Raw genomic sequence first — 18,966 nt, forward strand, 5'->3', positions numbered from 1 at the left:
AACTAATATTATTTTACATAAAGTTTACTTTTTGAAATAGAAATGTTAATGTTCACACATTTCAGACCTGAACATCTGAATGGATTATAAACTGATTTTTAATCCTCATCATGTTTTCTTTCTTCAGACTGAGGGGCTGCAGTTTGTCAGAGATCAGCTGGTCTGCTCTGATCTCAGCTCTGAAGTCCAACATCCATCTGAGAGATCTGGACCTGAGTGAGAACTATCTGAAGGATTCAGGAGTGAAGCTGAGAGATGTTCTGGAGAGTCCAGACTGCAGACTGGAGACTCTCAGGTCAGTTCACTGACTCTCTGTTCCTGCTGGAGATCTCATGTTTCATTAGTTATTCAACCTGACTCTTCTACATTCATATATTACATCCATACTTTTGGAATGGTTGATTTATTCATATTTTAATCAGGGCTGCTCGATTATGGCAAAAATCATAATCACGATTATTTTGGTCAAAACTGAAATCAGGATTATTAAATACGATTATTCATTGACTTTGAAAACATCTATTTATTGAACTTTAAAACAAATAATGATAATTTGAACAGTATGTTTTTAACAGTTGATTTATGTACTTTAAGTTTAATTCAACTGAAAAACCAATACAAAATAAATTAAACATTTATATCTACATTTAAATCATATAAAAATAATAAATACCAATAAAGAAGATCAACAAATATTTTGGAGCGCACTTCCACAACCTGCTAAACATATATAAATATGATAACTGATGTCACTCTCAACCTGTAATGTTTAATTATACTGCTCCACGCAGTGCTCTTATTTTGGTAACCCCTCACCTGGAAACAGGAAGTAGCTGAGAGGCTCCGGCTGGACGAGTTAGTGAAAGTTGACGCTAGAGACGGAGAATAAAGAAACTAAAGCTTCCCTTGTGACGTGCTCCTATGGATTTATGAAACAGACTGCAAGTCACAGCACGACCTGCTGAGAGGGGCTTTGAGGGGGGGGGCAGGGTGTGTAAGGCATTGAGAGCATCGTTGCGAAAGGGAATGCAGCAAAATAATCGTTTTATTTCAATGACGTTGTTTTCATAATCGTTGCAAGCCAAAATCGAGATTAAAATACGATGAATTGCACAGCCCTAATTTAAATGTTTACGTACTAAATAAAGTTCTTAAAGGAACTGTTATAGATATCTGCTGTTAGCTGTAAAAAGTAAATCTGTGTTTTTAATATTTAGTAAACGATAACGTCTGAATAAAGGTCATCAGAAGTGATATTAGTTTGACATGATGAAGTTTACTTCCTGAAGGAGACACATTTTATTGATCTCATTCATTTCAATGTTTCATTTCTTTTCATTTCCATCTTTATTTCAAACAGATTAGAAAATAAAAAAGAACAGATGTGAAAAACAGAATAGCGTATTGTTAGAATACAGTATTTCTCAATATTCATAATAATATTTATATATTCAACAAAATATTGATAATAATAAATGATATGTGTCCAAAGGGAGCAGGAGGAAGCAGATGCTTATTGATCCCCTTACTCACTGCTGATCAATGATTATCCTTTCAATCAGTTCTGCAAGTTATTGCTACTTACATATTTACATTTATACATGTTGAGAAACACATCTGATTATGAACTCTTCTTTCTCCTCATCATGTTTTCTTTATTCAGACTGAGGAACTGCTGGTTGTCAGAGATCAGCTGTTCTGCTCTGATCTCAGCTCTGAAGTCCAACCCCTCACATCTGAGAGTTCTGGACCTGAGTCTCAACGATCTGAAGGATTCAGGAGTGGAGCTGCTGAGAGATGTTCTGGAGAGTCCAGACTGCAGACTGGAGACTCTCAGGTCAGTTCACTGACTCTCTGTTCCTGCTGGAGATCTCATGTTTCATTAGTTATTCAACCTGACTCTTCTACATTCATATATTACATCCATACTTTTGGAATTGTTGTTTAATTCATATTTTTGTTTCTCTAAAGCAGGAGTTTCAAACTCAAACACACAGTGGGCCAAAATAAAAAAATGTGTACTAGTGGAGGGCCGGACTGGTTCAATGTTTCTTGCAGAACTTATTGAAATGAATTTATTGCACATATTAAACCTGGAACTAACAAAGCTTCAATGATTGCCTATAAAAACAACATTAAACATTAAATAATCAGTTGATTCATTTCTCATGGCTCTATCTGCAGCTTCTCCAGAGTCAGTTCTTATGGCTCTATCTGCAGCTTCTCCAGAGTCAGTTCTTATGGCTCTATCTGCAGCTTCTCCAGAGTCAGTTCTCATGGCTCTATCTGCAGCTTCTCCAGAGTCAGTTCTTATGGCTCTATCTGCAGCTTCTCCAGAGTCATTTCTTATGGCTCTATCTGCAGCTTCTCCAGAGTCAGTTCTTATGGCTCTATCTGCAGCTTCTCCAGAGTCAGTTCTTATGGCTCTATCTGCAGCTTCTCCAGAGTCATTTCTTATGGCTCTATCTGCAGCTTCTCCAGAGTCAGTTCTTATGGCTCTATCTGCAGCTTCTCCAGAGTCAGTTCTTATGGCTCTATCTGCAGCTTCTCCAGAGTCATTTCTTATGGCTCTATCTGCAGCTTCTCCAGAGTCAGTTCTTATGGCTCTATCTGCAGCTTCTCCAGAGTCAGTTCTTATGGCTCTATCTGCAGCTTCTCCAGAGTCAGTTCTCATGGCTCTATCTGCAGCTTCTCCAGAGTCAGTTCTTATGGCTCTATCTGCAGCTTCTCCAGAGTCAGTTCTCATGGCTCTATCTGCAGCTTCTCCAGAGTCAGTTCTTATGGCTCTATCTGCAGCTTCTCCAGAGTCAGTTCTTATGGCTCTATCTGCAGCTTCTCCAGAGTCATTTCTTATGGCTCTATCTGCAGCTTCTCCAGAGTCAGTTCTTATGGCTCTATCTGCAGCTTCTCCAGAGTCAGTTCTTATGGCTCTATCTGCAGCTTCTCCAGAGTCAGTTCTTATGGCTCTATCTGCAGCTTCTCCAGAGTCAGTTCTTATGGCTCTATCTGCAGCTTCTCCAGAGTCAGTTCTCATGGCTCTATCTGCAGCTTCTCCAGAGTCAGTTCTTATGGCTCTATCTGCAGCTTCTCCAGAGTCAGTTCTTATGGCTCTATCTGCAGCTTCTCCAGAGTCATTTCTTATGGCTCTATCTGCAGCTTCTCCAGAGTCAGTTCTTATGGCTCTATCTGCAGCTTCTCCAGAGTCAGTTCTTATGGCTCTATCTGCAGCTTCTCCAGAGTCAGTTATTATGGCTCTATCTGCAGCTTCTCCAGAGTCAGTTCTTATGGCTCTATCTGCAGCTTCTCCAGAGTCAGTTCTTATGGCTCTATCTGCAGCTTCTCCAGAGTCAGTTCTTATGAGTACATTTTCCCACAGGCCAACAACAGCTTCAACAAAACTATTTCCCTCAAAGAGAAACCAAACATGCCCTGTTGTCGTGAGAGAAAAAGTGCAGAAGGAAACATCCATTAAACTCAGTGTGCTGCTCTGTGATGCTAGCTCAGATACTTGGCATCTCATCTTGGGTGCAAGGTCATCAATGTTTGGGCTCAGGCTCTGAGCTGAGGAGACCCTCAGGATGGAGAGAAGGTGTGCGTGCAATATACCGGAGGGCCAGATCTAATAGGAATTAGAAATGATCCTGCGGGCCCAAATGTAATCTGAGTTTGACATGTGTGCTCTAAATGTAGTCTGCAGTCGTAGCAGCTGATTGTTTCCTAAAGTAACTATTATTCTTCCTCTGTTAGTTGTTAAAGTAAATGTATGTTTTCAATCTTTAGTAAATGGTCTGAATAAAGAAGCTCCTCTGAACTAATATTATTTTACATAAAGTTTACTTTCTGACAGAGAAATGTTAATGTTCCCACATTTAGACGTGTTTCCACAGATAATAACCAGGAGGCTGATATAATGATGATCCTCAATAACAGAATGACAGTCTCTGTAATTCAGGGAAAGATCATTGATCAGGACGCAGTGATGATGAGCTGCACATTTCAGACCTGAACATCTGACTGGATCATGAACTCTTCTTTCTCCTCATCATGTTTTCTTTATTCAGACTGAGGGGCTGCAGTTTGTCAGAGATCAGCTGGTCTGCTCTGATCTCAGCTCTGAAGTCCAACATCCATCTGAGAGATCTGGACCTGAGTCTCAACACTCTGCAGGATTCAGGAGTGAAGCTGCTGAGAGATGTTCTGGAGAGTCCAGACTGCAGACTGGAGACTCTCAGGTCAGTTCACTGACTCTCTGCAGTGTTTCCCCTAGGATGGAGTCATAGCAGCGGTGCTAAGGCACGTGGGCCCAGCATAATGTGAGCGCGGAGCGCGTGGAATATTTTTGTGTGTGCGCGTGCAAAGTGCGCCCCGCCAATTTGTTTCTATGTGTCAGCACAAGAAAGGCTCTTGAGGCCTAGTACCAGGGCCGGTTCTAGACAATTTGCTGCCCTAGGTGAGATTTTAGGCGACATTTTATTTGTAAAGAATAAATGACAAATCTCTACAAAAGACAAATACACTGCAAAAACAGAAACTTATTAACATAGGTAATAGATGTCAAAATGGCTTCAAATGTATTCAGTATTGTATGAACATGTTGGAATTGGGGGGTGGACGTCACATCCTCTAGGGGGGTATGGGGGAGCTACCAGCGCACCGCCCCCCAGATCTGGCGCCCTAGGCCAGAAATGGGCCCTGCCTAGTACATACAGTGGCGATGTCTCAACATTTAGCAAACACACACCTTTATTGAACATACAGTAACACAAATACTACAAATCCACATCACAAACAATCAAAAATGAAAAAGGGTCACCACTTATTATTATTTTAAGAAAAAAAAAAAAAGTAAAAGAAAAAAATATATATATATTTTTTTATTTTTTTATTTTTTTGGTACCTGGCTGGCGCCCCCTAGCAGCGGCGCTCATATTTCAGCAGCGGCGCTGCGCCGCCACTATTTGTTTATAGGGGAAACACTGCTCTGTTCCTGCTGGAGATCTCATGTTTCATTAGTTATTCAACCTGATTGTGTTCATTAATAACTTGAATTCATTAAAGAGTAAATGTCCTTTTATTCATGTTTTCATTTTCATGTACTAAATGAAGAACTGCAAACATAAATATTGATTGTTTCTTATAGAAACTTTAATAGCTTTTATTTGTAAAAAGTAAATCTATGTTTTTAATATTTAGTAAACGATAACGTCTGAATAAAGGTCCTCTGAAGTGATATTAGTTTGACATGATGAAGTTTACTTCCTGAAGGAGACACATTTTATTGATCTCATTCATTTCAATGTTGAGAAACACATCTGATTATGAACTCTTCTTTCTCCTCATCATGTTTTCTTTATTCAGTCTGGAGAGCTGCAGGTTGTCAGAGACCAGCTGTTCTGCTCTGATCTCAGCTCTGAAGTCCAACATCCATCTGAGAGATCTGGACCTGAGTCTCAACTACAATCTGCAGGATTCAGGAGTGAAGCTGCTGAGAGATCTTGTGGAGAGTCCAGACTGCAGACTGGAGACTCTCAGGTCAGTTCACTGACCCTCTGTTCCTGCTGGAGATCTCATGTGTTCAGTTTGTAATTGAACCTAATGTATGTACATTAATAACTTGAATTCATAAAGGGTCCGGGACCCCAAGTAATCTGAGAGCTGTTCTCTGCCGTCATGACGCGCAGGGTGTTATTTTGTAACGGTGCCTGAGCTGGGTGCTCCACTCTTCCTGTCGGCTCTGTCGGCTAAACTCCGCTGCTCCGGGATGACGGTCTAACTGCTGGTGAACTCGGAGCGCTGTCAGAACGGGACGCTCAGATACTCAGAGCAGAGCTCACGGTCAGAGAGCCTGATGTGCAGGGTATAATAATAATTATAATATAATTAAGCAATAGCTCACTTCAGGCCGTGGTATATGCTCATTATATCACAGCTAAGGGGCGTGGTTCAACCCCCTCAGCTGTGATATAATGAGCATATATCACGGCCTGAAGTGAGCTATTGCTTTTATAAAACGGTTACCAAGTGTGGCAATATGAAAGAAAAATACACACTCTAATTTAAATAGTTTTTATTAGTAAATAATGATGTTCAAAATAAAATGGTCCCTCCGTTGCCTTCTGCACAAAACATAGTGCAAGGTGGTTGCTATGCAACAACACTAACAGCTGGCGAACATATTAGACAGAGAGCGTTGATCCATTATTTGGCTGTTTAGTTACATTAATGTGTATGTTGCTGTTTATTGTGCAGCCACTGAAAACCTGTCCAGCATCAGTAGCATGGCTTACGTGGTCACTTGTATAGGTTGAGGTTGTTCTAGGCTGTTGCTTGGCGTGGAGAGAATATTGCTCCACTTTCTCTGGTCCCCGAGATTGGGCTTCCAGTAGCTCTGGAGAGAGCTTTCGCACCTGTGGCCACTAACGGTCATCATTTCTCTGCTTTGTTTCAAGACCCGCATCAGAAAGCTTTTGAATGGTGCTACTTTTCCAGTTGGTCTACCTGCTCTTCACGTAGCTCTGCATGTCGTAGTTTAGGTGCTTTATTTTTTCTGGAGATAGGCACTGCTCAATCCACTCCTCCATAGTAAGACCCCCCCGGAGGTCGAAGTTAATCTTAAATGTTTCCATCTTATGCTTTGTAAGTTTGTTTCGTAACGGAAGAAATGTAAATATATTTATAAAACTGACAAGTCAAATCCAGCAATCTGATTGGTCGATAGCGTTTTTGCGGACCTCTTTGATTACAGATTTGAAAACATCGTTGCTTGCTTTAAAAGTAGCACAATTCATTATGTCAAACCTTCAAAAGTATCTAGATATCCCTGCCCTAATGCCAAAGGAACTGCACACTGAATATGTTTTGCCGTTTGATGTCTATGTCTGGACCGCTGCGTCAAAAAGGAGGGCTTCTGCCCCGTTACTTCTCCGCTGCTTTCTTGTTCCAGTATGAGTTTGCTTTTCAACCCAACGGTATACTGTTTTTCTCAGACGCGGAGGGATACTGACTTGTTGTGAAAAGTAACTTACAATTCTACCCGTGGTATACGCTCAGTATATCACGGATAAGAACCAATCAGATTGCTTGATTTGACTTGTCCGTTTTATAATATAATAATAATAATAATTAGGGTATAATAATAATAATAATTTAATGGGCATAATATGCGCTTTCAAACCGGAGTACTTTTCCCAAGAACTAGGCCTATAGTTCTTGGGATTTTGGTTTCACACCAAAAAGATCTGGAACTAGTCCCGAGTTCGCGCAAACCTTTTCACCCCGAGATAGTCCATGCTAGAGAGGTGGTACTTTCCTGGGGAGGAAATGGTTCGTGGGTTTGTCGGGCACACTAACAATTTCTGATTGGCTGGGCGAAATGCAAACCACGTCCCGTAAAACTCCGAAAAGTTTTGTGAAGCCGCCATTTTATTTGCTCGCATTAGCATTATTAGCAGCATTAGCATTAGCCCAGCGCACCAACGGAGAGACACTTATCGCAACACAAAAGAAAACATGGGAGCGGTGGAGATGAGGAGGTGTCGGCGCTTCTGGCGATTTACTCGGAAGGCTTCAGTAGAAGCTGCTGGGAGTCCCAGCAGCTTCTACTGAAGCCTTCCCCAACTCCGGGGACTTCCGGGCGGACTTCGGGTGGCAGTATACCCCGTGAAGTTGTTTGCGGCCTGCCAGTAAACCCAAAGCAGAAGAAGAAGTGACGTCAGCGGCTTCATTTGCCTAATCCTCCCTCAGGGACTTATTCCAGTGAGAACACGATCTACTAGGACAGTTCCAGGAAATAAAGAGCTCGGCGGGACTAAGTACGCAAAGTACTTGGTGTGAAAGCGGCTAATGTTACAGACCATCACATGCCTATAGTCATGTGTTTTAGATCCTGTGTTAAGGCTATACACAGAGGTGGGAGGAGTACTTCTGAATAAAAGTAGAAGTACTCAGATCTTGTAGTAAAAGTAGAAGTACTCAGATCTTGGAGTAAAAGTAGAAGTACTCAGATCTTGTACTTGAGGAAAAGTAGAAGTTTTCAGATCTGGCACTTTGTAAAAGTAGAAGTACTCAGATCTTGTACTTGAGTTAAAGTAGAAGTACTCAGATCTTGTTCTTGAGTAAAAGTAGAAGTACTCAGATCTTGTACTTGAGTTAAAGTAGAAGTACTCAGATCTTGTGCTTGAGTAAAAGTAGAAGTACTCAGATCTTGTAGTAGAAGTACACAGGTCTTGTACTTGAGTTAAAGTAGAAGTACTCAGATCTTGTGCTTGAGTAAAAGTAGAAGTACTCGGATCTTGTAGTAAAACTAGAAGTACTCAGGTATTGTAGTAAAAGTAGAAGTACTCAGGTCTTGTAGTAAAAGTAGAAGTACTCAGGTCTTGTACTTGAGTAAAAGTAGAAGTACTCAGATCTTGTTCTTGAGTAAAAGTAGAAGTACTCAGATCTTGTGCTTGAGTAAAAGTAGAAGTACTCAGGTCTTGTAGTAAAAGTAGAAGTACTCAGGTATTGTACTTGAGTAAAAGTAGAAGTACTCAGGTATTGTAGTAAATGTAGAAGTACTCAGGTCTTGTACTTGAGTAAAAGTAGAAGTACTCAGATCTTGTACTTGAGTAAAAGTAGAAGTACTCAGATCTTGTACTTGAGTAAAAGTAGAAGTACTCAGGTCTTGTACTTCAGTAAAAGTAGAAGTACTCAGATCTTGTGCTTAAGTAAAAGTAGAAGTACTCAGATCTTGTAGTAAAAGTAGAAGTACTCAGATCTTGTGCTTGAGTAAAAGTAGAAGCACTCAGATCATGTAGTAAAAGTAGAAGTACTCAGATCTTGTACTTGAGTAAAACTAGAAGTACTCAGATCTTGTGCTTGAGTAAAAGTAGAAGTACTCAGATCTTGTTGTAAAAGTAGAAGTACTCAGGTCTTGCACTTGAGTAAAAGTAGAAGTACTCAGATCTTGTTCTTGAGTAAAAGTAGAAGTACTCAGATCTTGTACTTGAGTAAAAGTAGAAGTACTCAGATCTTGTAGTAAAAGTAGAAGTACTCAGGTCTTGCACTTGAGTAAAAGTAGAAGTACTCAGATCTTGTTCTTGAGTAAAAGTAGAAGTACTCAGATCTTGTACTTGAGTAAAAGTAGAAGTACTCAGATCTTGTTCTTGAGTAAAAGTAGAAGTACTCAGATCTTGTACTTGAGTAAAAGTAGAAGTACTCAGATCTTGTACTTGAGTAAAAGTAGAAGTACTCAGATCTTGTACTTGAGTAAAAGTAGAAGTACTCAGATCTTGTTCTTGAGTAAAAGTAGAAGTACTCAGATCTTGTACTTGAGTAAAAGTAGAAGTACTCAGATCTTGTTCTTGAGTAAAAGTAGAAGTACTCAGGTCTTGCACTTGAGTAAAAGTAGATTTACTCCAGGTGGAACTAAAGTCTGATTTAACACTTGGTTATATTTCACATCATTCATCCACATCTGAGAAGTAACTGAAGGTATTAAATACATGTGGTGGAGGAAAAGTACACCATTTAAGTATGAAGTAGCAGAACATGGAAATACTCAAGTAAAGTAAAAGTACCTCTAAATTGTACTTAAGTTCAGTACTTGAGTAAATGTACTTAGTTACTTTACACCTCTGCCTATAAAGACAGAAAGACAAAGCCTTGCACAGAGGCTTGCAAATACATTTTCAAAATGCTCAACAGAGCTGCTCGAATGAGAAACTGACTGCTTCACATTTAAAATAAATGCTTCGATGTGTTTCTATTGGATGAGACTCTTTGTGTTGTTCTTATTGTAACCACTGCTTCTATCTGATTATCTGATTATCATTGGATTTGTATCATCATGTTTTCTTTATTCAGACTGGAGAGCTGCAGTCTGTCAGAGATCAGCTGTTCTGCTCTGGCCTCAGCTCTGAAGTCTGACCCCTCCAGTCTGAGGGATCTGGACCTGAGTGAAAACGCTCTGAAGGATTCAGAAGTGAAGCTGCTGAGAGATCTTCTGGAGAGTCCAGCCTGCAGACTGCAGACTCTCAGGTGAGTTCACTGACTCTCTGTTCCTGCTGGAGATCTCACACACTGTGTGCACAATTATTAGGGAAGCTGTATTTTTGAGGATTCATTTTATTATTGAAGAACTACAGTACTCTCGGTCAATCCAAAATGTTAATGAACCTCAAGCCTGAATATTTAAATGAGGTTTTGGTGTTCTTAGGAGAAAATCTGTGTGCAGAATTATTGGGTAACTATTAGGTTGGAGAATTAGTATGCAACTAAAGGAACAACTCAAATGTTCACTTTCATCTGTTAGAGAGAATAGTAAACAAACAACTCACAATTTAAATATAAAAACATTTCTGACATTTCATAAAAAGACCAGATACTAAAGTAGCCACGCTTCTCTTCAATAACAGTCTCAAGACTTCCATTCATGGAGTCTGTCAGTTTCTTGATCTGTTGTCTTCAGATATTTCTTGGCCCAGCCTTGAACTTTGAACTTGTGTGTCTTGTTCAGTGGAGGTTGGGTTTCAGCCTCTCTTACCTTGGCCATGTCTCTGAACACCTGAGACTTCTGGGCCCTCCAGGTAGATCACAGTTCTGGAATATGATACTGGAGGACGATGGCTTCCCGCTAACTTCACGTTTCATTCTTCTCAAATCTTTGAGATTTCATCTTTTTCTCAACACGTTTCTTGCGACCCTGTTGACTATGTTCAACAAAACGTTTGATGGTTCTCTGATCACGCCCCAATATCTAATCAATATCTAATCAATATCTAATCAATATCTAATGAATATCTAATCAATATCTAATCAATATCTATCAATATATAATCAACATCTAATCAATATCTTGTCAATATCTTATCAATATCTTATCAATATCTAATCAATATCTAATCTATATCTAATCAATATCTAATCAATATATATCAATATCTTATCAATATCTAATCAATATCTTATCAATATCTTATCAATATCTTATCAATATGTTATCAATATCTAATCAATATCTAATCAACATCTAATCAATATCAATATCTAATCAATATCTTATCAATATCTAATCAATATCTTATCAATATCTAATGAATATCTAATCAATATCTTATGAATATCTAATGAATATCTAATCAACATCTAATCAACATCTAATCAATATCTAATGAATATCTAATGAATATCTAATCAACATCTAATGAATATCTAATGAATATCTAATGAATATCTTATCAATATCTTATCAATATCTAATCAATATCTAATCAACATCTAATCAACATCTAATCAACATCTAATCAACATCTAATCAACATCTAATCAATATCTAATGAATATCTAATGAATATCGTATCAATATCTAATCAATATCTAATCAATATCTAATCAATATCTAATGAATATCTAATCAACATCTTATCAATATCTTATCAATATCTTATCAATATCTTATCAATATCTAATCAATATCTAATCAACATCTTATCAACATCTTATCAATATCTAATCAATATCTTATCAATATCTAATCAATATCTTATCAACATCTAATCAACATCTTATCAATATCTAATCAATATCTAATCAACATCTTATCAACATCTTATCAATATCTAATCAATATCTTATCAATATTTTATCAACATCTAATCAACATCTAATCAATATCTAATGAATATCTAATGAATATCTTATCAATATCTTATCAATATCTAATCAACATCTAATCAACATCTAATCAATATCTAATGAATATCTAATGAATATCGTATCAATATCTAATCAATATCTTAACAATATCTAATCAATATCTAATCAATATCTAATGAATATCTAATCAACATCTTATCAATATCTAATCAATATCTTATCAATATCTTATCAATATCTAATCAACATCTTATCAACATCTTATCAATATCTAATCAATATCTTATCAATATCTAATCAATATCTTATCAACATCTAATCAACATCTTATCAATATCTAATCAATATCTAATCAATATCTAATCAACATCTTATCAACATCTTATCAATATCTAATCAATATCTAATCAATATCTAATCAACATCTTATCAACATCTTATCAATATCTTATCAATATCTTATCAATATCTTATCAATATCTTATCAATATCTAATCAACATCTAATCAATATCTAATCAATATCTAATGAATATCTAATCAACATCTAATCAATATCTAATCAATATCTTATCAATATCTTATCAATATCTTATCAATATCTTATCAATATCTTATCAATATCTAATCAATATCTAATCAACATCTAATCAACATCTAATCAACATCTAATCAACATCTAATCAACATCTAATCAATATCTAATGAATATCTAATCAACATCTTATCAATATCTTATCAATATCTTATCAATATCTAATCAATATCTAATCAACATCTTATCAATATCTTATCAATATCTAATCAATATCTAATCTATATCTTATCAATATCTAATCAATATCTAATCAATATCAAATCAATATCAAGAGTGCCGCATTCCGCTGAAAGACTTTTTACAATGTTTGACTTCAGAGTCAGTTAAATCTCTTGGCTCATTTTTTTTTTTTCACTTGAATGTCTTTCTTTGGCCAGGTATTGTCAGTTTCAAGGTGTATGGAACATGTTTTTTCATCAAAGACTGAAACTAATGGGTGCAAGAAACATCTGTCAGCACTGCAGGAGGCCATACGGACACACGAGTCAGAAAATATACATTTCAAAAATGAAGATGAAGAGCACACACCTTGTGATTATGAAGACAGGTCTCTCACAGAATCATCCCCTGTCTTTGCTCCTATCGAAGAGGTGGTCACACAAGCACAGGAGGAAGCAGGGACGGAGCATGCCAGACAAATCCTCATTCTTGAGACTCTTGTGGAAATAATTCTCCACTAGGCTGGCACTGTGCCTCTGTGGACAGGTCTGATGCTCAAACATCTTGGCAACACCTGTGACAGTAATGCTGTTTTAGAGAACTGGTTCCGCACGACAACAAAAAGTGATCCTTTCATCAAAATGCACAGAAGAGCAGGAGACTTCCTCCAGCTACAGCAAGAGTTTGTGGTTGGAAGACTCGAGGGCGTTGCAATAATGACAAAACAGGTTCGTCCTTCAAAACCATACGCTGAAGACAAAAGACAATCTGAGGGACCAGAGTCTCTGTCACAAGAGGAGACATGGAGGAAGCAAAGTCAAACGCAGAAAAGAAAGTCGAAGTACTTCAGCCCCCCTACTCCAACTGCTCAGAGCAAAAAGTATAAAGTGTCTGAAACAGATGCAAGGGGAAAGCAAAAGGGATGCTGTCCACATTGGGGAGGAGAGGGAACAGTTGGACAGCAAACTGTGTCAATGACAAACACTTGCACAGTGGACAACCTCCTGTACACCCTGCATCTCGCAATACAAAGGAGACATCACATTTAGCTGAGGCTTTTATCCAGAGAGACAATAAGTTCATTCAACCAGGAAGATACCACCTTGAGGAAAACAGAATCATAGAAGTTCATCAGGTTTCATAGAGCCAAACATTTCAAGTGCTACTCAACTGGCTCTAGATCAGCCAGCCCTTTATTAGTATATAAGTGCTTTGTTAGTAATTCTATCTCTGGAAGTGGAGTCCAAAGAGATGAGTTCTCAGTCTGAAGAAGATGTGTAAGCTTTCTGCTGTCCTGATTTCAATGGGGAGCTCATTCCACCATTTTGGATCCAGGATAGCAAACCCACGTGTTTCTGCTGATGGGAACTTGGGTCCCCCTCGCAGTGTGGGGGCAGCGAGCTGTTTGGCTGATGCAGAGCGGAGTGCACGTGCTGGGGTGTACGGTTTAACCATGTCCTGGATGTAGGAAGGGCCAGATCCATTCACAGCATGGTACGCAAGCACCAGAGTCTTGAAGTGGATTCTAGCAGTTACTGGAAGCCAGTGAAGGGAGCGGAGGAGCGGCGTGGTGTGGGAACATTTAGGAAGGTTGGAGACCAGACGAGCCGCTGCATTCTGGGTGAGCTGCAGAGGTCAGAGGGCACATGCAGGCAGACCAGCCAGGAGGGAGTTGCTGTAGTCTAGGCGTGAGATGAACTAAACTAAACTTGTACATTTCTGCCTACGCTACTGAATTGCACAGCCCTAATTTAAATGTTTACGTACTAAATAAAGTTCTTAAAGGAACTGTTATAGATATCTGCTGTTAGCTGTAAAAAGTAAATCTGTGTTTTTAATATTTAGTAAACGATAACGTCTGAATAAAGGTCATCAGAAGTGATATTAGTTTGACATGATGAAGTTTACTTCCTGAAGGAGACACATTTTATTGATCTCATTCATTTCAATGTTTCATTTCTTTTCATTTCTATCTTTATTTCAAACAGATTAAAAAATAAAAAAGAAGAGATGTGAAAAACAGAATAGCGTATTGTTAGAATACAGTATTTCTCAATATTCATAATAATATTTATATATTCAACAAAATATTGATAATAATAAATGATATGTGTCCAAAGGGAGCAGGAGGAAGCAGATGCTTATTGATCCCCTTACTCACTGCTGATCAATGATTATCCTTTCAATCAGTTCTGCAAGTTATTGCTACTTACATATTTACATTTATACATGTTGAGAAACACATCTGATTATGAACTCTTCTTTCTCCTCATCATGTTTTCTTTATTCAGTCTGAGGAGCTGCAGGTTGTCAGAGACCAGCTGGTCTGCTCTGATCTCAGCTCTGAAGTCTGACCCCTCCCATCTGAGAGATCTGGACCTGAGTTGGAACACTCTGCAGGATTCAGGAGTGAAGCTGCTGAGAGATGTTCTGGAGAGTCCAGACTGCAGACTGGAGACCCTCAGGTCAGTTCACTGACTCTCTGTTCCTGCTGGAGATCTCATGTTTCATTAGTTATTCAAACTGACTCTTCTACATTCATATATTACATCCATACTTTTGGAATTGTTGATTTATTCATATTTTAATCAGGGCTGCTCGATTATGGCAAAAATCATAATCACGATTATTTTGGTCAAAACTGAAATCAGGATTATTAAATACGATTATTCATTGACTTTGAAAACATCCATTTATTGAACTTTAAAACAAATAATGATAATTTGAACAGCATGTTTTTAACAGTTGATTTATGTACTTTAATAACTCACATCCCTAAAGTAGTAAATGTCGTTTTATTCATATTTAAAATGTTACGTACTAAATGAAGTACTTATAGAAACTGTAATAGATGTTATTTGTAAAAAGTAAATCTGTGTTTTTAATATTTAGTAAACGATAACGTCTGAATAAAGGTCCTCTGAAGTGATATTAGTTTGACATGATGAAGTTTACTTCCTGAAGGAGACACATTTTATTGATCTCATTCATTTCAATGTTGAGAAACACATCTGATTATGAACTCTTCTTTCTCCTCATCATGTTTTCTTTATTCAGTCTGAGGAGCTGCAGGTTGTCAGAGATCAGCTGGTCTGCTCTGATCTCAGCTCTGAAGTCCAACCCCTCCCATCTGAGAGATCTGAACCTGAGTTGGAACGATCTGAAGGATTCAGATGAGAAGCTGCTGAGAGATCTTCTGGAGAGTCCAGCCTGCAGACTGGAGACCCTCAGGTCAGTAAGGGGTCTCTGCTGGTTCAGCAGTATTGTATGAAACTCAGGGAGGTGTTTCTCTCACTGGGGAAGCAGATCAGTGATGTTACCCACTGACTGCAGGCTCTTCCATTCTTCCATCAGCTAGAGAAGGCCAGCTGGAAATACAAAGCCACATTTAGTCAGTCATCTCCTCTCTAGGGCTGCCCTCCACTGCAGACTCTTCTAGTCCACTGAGAGTCATCAATTCAGGCGATCAGTGGACTCACGTTTAGGATATATTATGATTATTCATATATTAGTTTCTCTCCCAAAATGGTTTCAGTCTCCAAGGCTGATAAAGAGCATTATTATAACAGTGTTGTGCTTCACATAGAATATATAATAAGACTGTAATAATGAACCTTTGAAGTATAGATGAGATCTTACAGTAGAGAGCGCATGAGAGTCACAGCGCACGGACGCAGCGGAGCAAACAGCTGAAGCTCCGCTAAGGACTCTCAATGTGTGAACAAGCAGCGAGGACACACGCTGAACATTTAGTTTAGTTTCTATAGTTCATATCTGAATATAACAACCCAATAAAAACCACACAGGAAACGGAAACACTGAGAATATGAGCGTGGGCTGGAATCCCTCCGGACATGACGCCCTCATCATGAGATGAGAGCTTCATGGTGTTCTGAGGTCAGAAGGACTTTATATTATAGGTCTCTATATGTTGATACAGAGCTAGCTGCTGCCTGACTCTCTGCTCTCCTCCCAGTCTGAGAGAGGAACACACGTTGGGGATAATCATACGGAGGACACTTCTTCTCTGTGGAGTCTGCATGTCACCTTGTGGGTCCTTTACGCTCAGAAGGATCCACACTTTAGATTTCCTGCCCGACAGAATGATCTCAATGACCAGGCTCCGCTCTGAATGAAGGCTGAGGGTTTCCAGCTGACTTCTTTAGCCCACTAACGTTCAGTCCACTAGTTGGGGGAAGCCCTACAGCTTTCCACCAGACATATGGGGTTTCACAGAAGAGTGGGAAAGGTAGTCTGTTCTTGATGGGATGAGTTTCTAGTGACTGGTTACTTCCTGTGATGCAGCTGAGAGCTGTGGCAGGCAGTCGTAGTGTTTGCAGAGAAGATATGATGGGATGTAAAGCCTGAGGTCAGGACTCTGAAGCTGACTCAAAGAACTAACACTTATTTCAAACTGGATCTCAAACTGTTGGATTGTGTTCATCCCTACAGGATCAGAGAAGGAGAGACGTTCAGAGCCAAGATCCAGAAGAGCTGTGAGTACTGAAACCATGTCCTCCATTCATCCAGATATTGTACATTAAATCTGATCTTAAAAGGTATTTATAGTACATTATTATTATTATTATTTTTCTCACCTCTTCTCTCCATCAGGTGTCTCCGATGTGGAACAGGAAGTGAAGACAGACACAAAGGTGAGAGAGGAGCAGTTGAACAGAGTTGAAGTTTGAACTTAACTTGATTTCTAATATAATAAATAACTTTGTTTGTTCCAGGCTCCAGAATCCTTCTCACCTGAACACACAACTGAGTCTTCATACAGGTAACCCTATAACATGACCAAATATGATTTTAAACACATTAAAGCATATATTCATTTAACTGTGTTTAATGTCATGTCTTTCACCTTGGGGTATTGCATCCAATCTCTTTCCAGCCGACATGAATAAATTAATGCCTCTGTGTGTAGGAATGCTTTCTTGGACCAGTCCAGATCCTCGCTGGACTAGACATTTTGTTAATTTAATGAGTTTACACACATCCTGATGCATGTGGACACATCTTCAGTGATGTTCCTGTAATCATCAGGTGTTTCAGATCTTTCAACAAACCCTCCTCCAGGTCAGACTCCAGCTGGATGAACACCTGTCAGTCAGAACACAGACGAGTGAAGGCTTGTTGTAGTAACCTGTCTCTTGTGTGTCTACAGGTTCAGGTGTCCTGGTCCAGGTGAGTTCCAGTGTGCTTCGACTGGCCTGGTGTTCGTCATGGTTCAGGAGGCGGAGCTTCTGTACAGGACGGTCCCTTGGGAGGAGAGCCTCCTCCAATCAGCTGGCAAGCAGGCAGCAGGGCCGCTGTTCGACGTGAAGAGTTCTGATGAAGCTGCCGTCTGCCAGCTCCACCTGCCACACAGTGAGACAGAGGATGGTAAAGACATCTAGTGTTAACAAATACACTTATATAATGTTTAGCACCTTATCCACTACCGTTCCGAAGTTATGAAGCAGCTTTATTAAACTAGTTTAACAAAGATAAGATAATTCAGACACGAAATCTGTGCTTTACATTCAAAATAGTCGTGTCCCCAAAAGAAGAAGAATGAAATCATTAAAACATCCATTTAGTCGATGTGTTTCATGACATCATTATTGAAGCAGACGATGCAATGCAGCTCTAAATACTGAGTTGTAGTGTCTTTGGGCCTCTGCAGTCTCCATCCATCCATCCATCTTCTCCCGCTTATCCGTGGTCGGGTCGCGGAGGTATCAGTTCCAGCAGAGAGCCCCAAACTTTCTTTTGCCTCATCAACCAGCTCTGACTGGGGGATCCCAAGGCGCTCCCAGGCCAGCGAAGAGATATAATCCCTCCACCTGGTCCTAGGTCTACCCCTTGGTCTCCTCCCAGCTGGATGTGCCTGGAACACCTCCCTAGGGAGGCGCCCAGGTGGCATCCTAACTAGGTGCCCGAACCACCTCAACTGGCTCCTTTCGACGCGAAGGAGGAGCGGTTCAACTCCGAGTCCCTCCCGGATGACTGAACTTCTCACCTTATCCCTAAGGGAGACACCAGACACCCTGCGGAGAAAACCCATCTCGGCCGCTTGTACCCGCGATCTCGTTCTTTGGGTCATGACCCATCCTTCATGACCATAGGTGAGGGTAGGAAGGAAAATGGCGCTGTAGACAGAGAGCTTTGCCTTCTGGCTCAGCTCCCTTTCCGTCACAACGGTGCGTTAAAGCGACTGCAGTACCGCTCCCGCTGCTCCGATTCTCCGACCCATCTCACGCTCCATTGTTCCCTCACTCGAGAACAAGACCCCGAGATACATGAACTCCTTCACTTGGGGTAAGGACTCATTCCCTACTTGGAGTGGACAGTCCATCGGTTTCCTGCTGAGAACCATGGCCTCAGATTTGGAGGTGCTGATCCTCATCCCAGCCGCTTCACACTCGGTGGTGATCCAATCCAGTGAGTGCTGAAGGTCGCAGACCGATGAAGCCGTCAGAACCACATCATCTGCAAAAAGCAGTGGTGCAATCCCTAGTCCACCGAACTGCAGACCCCCCCCCCCCACGACTAAGCCTCAAAATCCGATCCATGTATATTACAAACAGG

At 39.7% G+C, this 18,966-nt stretch overlaps 1 protein-coding gene across 1 annotated transcript in view; it reads left to right on the forward strand.

The window, feature by feature from the left end:
• LOC307020054 (NACHT, LRR and PYD domains-containing protein 12-like) overlaps window positions 1-18,966 on the forward strand; it is a gene marked incomplete at its 5' end in the record, with an annotated part of 50,085 nt that overhangs the window by 20,245 nt on the left and 10,874 nt on the right. The window contains 10 exons of the mRNA XM_079651151.1: window positions 128-295; window positions 1,664-1,837; window positions 4,062-4,232; window positions 5,359-5,532; window positions 9,844-10,017; window positions 15,448-15,621; window positions 16,843-16,886; window positions 17,005-17,045; window positions 17,127-17,173; window positions 17,561-17,778. Coding sequence (XP_079507277.1) covers window positions 128-295; window positions 1,664-1,837; window positions 4,062-4,232; window positions 5,359-5,532; window positions 9,844-10,017; window positions 15,448-15,621; window positions 16,843-16,886; window positions 17,005-17,045; window positions 17,127-17,173; window positions 17,561-17,778 — 1,385 coding nt within the window. The remainder of the gene's footprint in view (window positions 1-127; window positions 296-1,663; window positions 1,838-4,061; window positions 4,233-5,358; window positions 5,533-9,843; window positions 10,018-15,447; window positions 15,622-16,842; window positions 16,887-17,004; window positions 17,046-17,126; window positions 17,174-17,560; window positions 17,779-18,966) is intronic.

This window comes from Notothenia rossii (genome assembly GCF_949606895.1).
Source record: "Notothenia rossii genome assembly, chromosome: 1".
Lineage (NCBI taxonomy): Eukaryota > Metazoa > Chordata > Actinopteri > Perciformes > Nototheniidae > Notothenia > Notothenia rossii.